The 1,100-nt window shown below is 46.6% G+C and overlaps 1 protein-coding gene across 1 annotated transcript in view; it reads left to right on the forward strand.

Moving 5' to 3' along the window:
- Positions 1 to 1,100, forward strand: part of LOC109536980 (cytochrome P450 4C1) — a 13,952-nt gene that overhangs the window by 10,773 nt on the left and 2,079 nt on the right. The window contains exons 2-6 of the mRNA XM_048662160.1: positions 322 to 428; positions 491 to 581; positions 632 to 817; positions 886 to 964; positions 1,020 to 1,097. Of these exons, the coding sequence (XP_048518117.1) occupies positions 322 to 428; positions 491 to 581; positions 632 to 817; positions 886 to 964; positions 1,020 to 1,097 (541 nt within the window). The remainder of the gene's footprint in view (positions 1 to 321; positions 429 to 490; positions 582 to 631; positions 818 to 885; positions 965 to 1,019; positions 1,098 to 1,100) is intronic.

Consider the following 1,100-nt stretch of genomic DNA (forward strand, 5'->3'; position numbering starts at 1 on the left):
AGGCAAAGACCTAAAAGAACGTTGATTTTTACCAATCATGAGCTTGTGTAAATTTTAAATCTGATGATGGCGCTGTTGTCTCGCCGAAACGTAATATGAAATACACATTTTTATTTCACATTTTGAAACCCAGCAAAGATAAGAACGTTGAATTGTTGGCTTTAATCACGACACTCCTGCAAAGGAATTTCCACTAATCAAAGTCGCGAGTGTTTCAACACCTGTTCCCAAAAATCACCACTTGAGCAGCCTGCGTTATCAATGGCACCTTAGTAGACAATCAAAGGAACCTTCTCAACAACGTGAAACACGTTTAAACAGATTTGTTTCAAGTGCTGGCCGATCGGCATCGTCGACTAGGCCCGATCTTCCGCAGCTGGTATGGAAGTCTGCCAATGGTGCACATTTACAAGCCCGAACATGTCGAAGTAGGAGTTGACTGATGCCTAAAATCTCTTGGAAAGGCGTCGATTAACTTTGCAACTTTCAGGTGATCTTCAAAAGCAACACCATTACAAGCAAGGGCATGTTCTACAGGTTCTTCATGATGTGGTTGGGCCAAGGCCTAATTTCCGGAAGCGGTAAGCTCGAGGTTTTTGTTAGGTTTAGGTTCAATTTAGGGGGTTTTTAGGGCCGAGATGGCGCGCACACCGAAAGATAATCACTCCATCGTTTCACTTCAAAATCCTCGACTCGTATGGGGAGATTTTTGCGGAAAAGGGCGCCTGCCTGGTGAATTATCTGCGGAAATTTGAGGGCAAAGGGTTTGTGGAGATCACTGAAGACTTGACCAAGATTGGCCTGGATGTTATTACCGGTAGCAACAAAACTGTCCTAAACTCAGCCTGGTTAACGTAACTCTTCCTCTTCCTCTTCCTCTTCCAGAGACAGCCATGGGAGTGAGACTGGGTTTCCTGGAAGGCAGCAGTGCTGAGGGGCTTGAATACGCCAAGGCCATCATCAAGTCAGTGTTGCGCCCTGATTGAAGCTCCCTCATTGTGTTCTGTGCAACGTTGCAGCTTTAGTCGGATTGCCTACCGACGCTGCGTGAATCCCCTCTACGGCAACGATTTCCTCTTCCACTGCACGCCCCTGGGGCG

The sequence above is a fragment of the Dendroctonus ponderosae genome, unplaced genomic scaffold, assembly GCF_020466585.1.
Source record: "Dendroctonus ponderosae isolate FM_Combo_2020 unplaced genomic scaffold, Dpon_F_20191213v2 Dpon_F_20191213_10, whole genome shotgun sequence".
NCBI classification, from domain to species: Eukaryota; Metazoa; Arthropoda; class Insecta; order Coleoptera; family Curculionidae; genus Dendroctonus; species Dendroctonus ponderosae.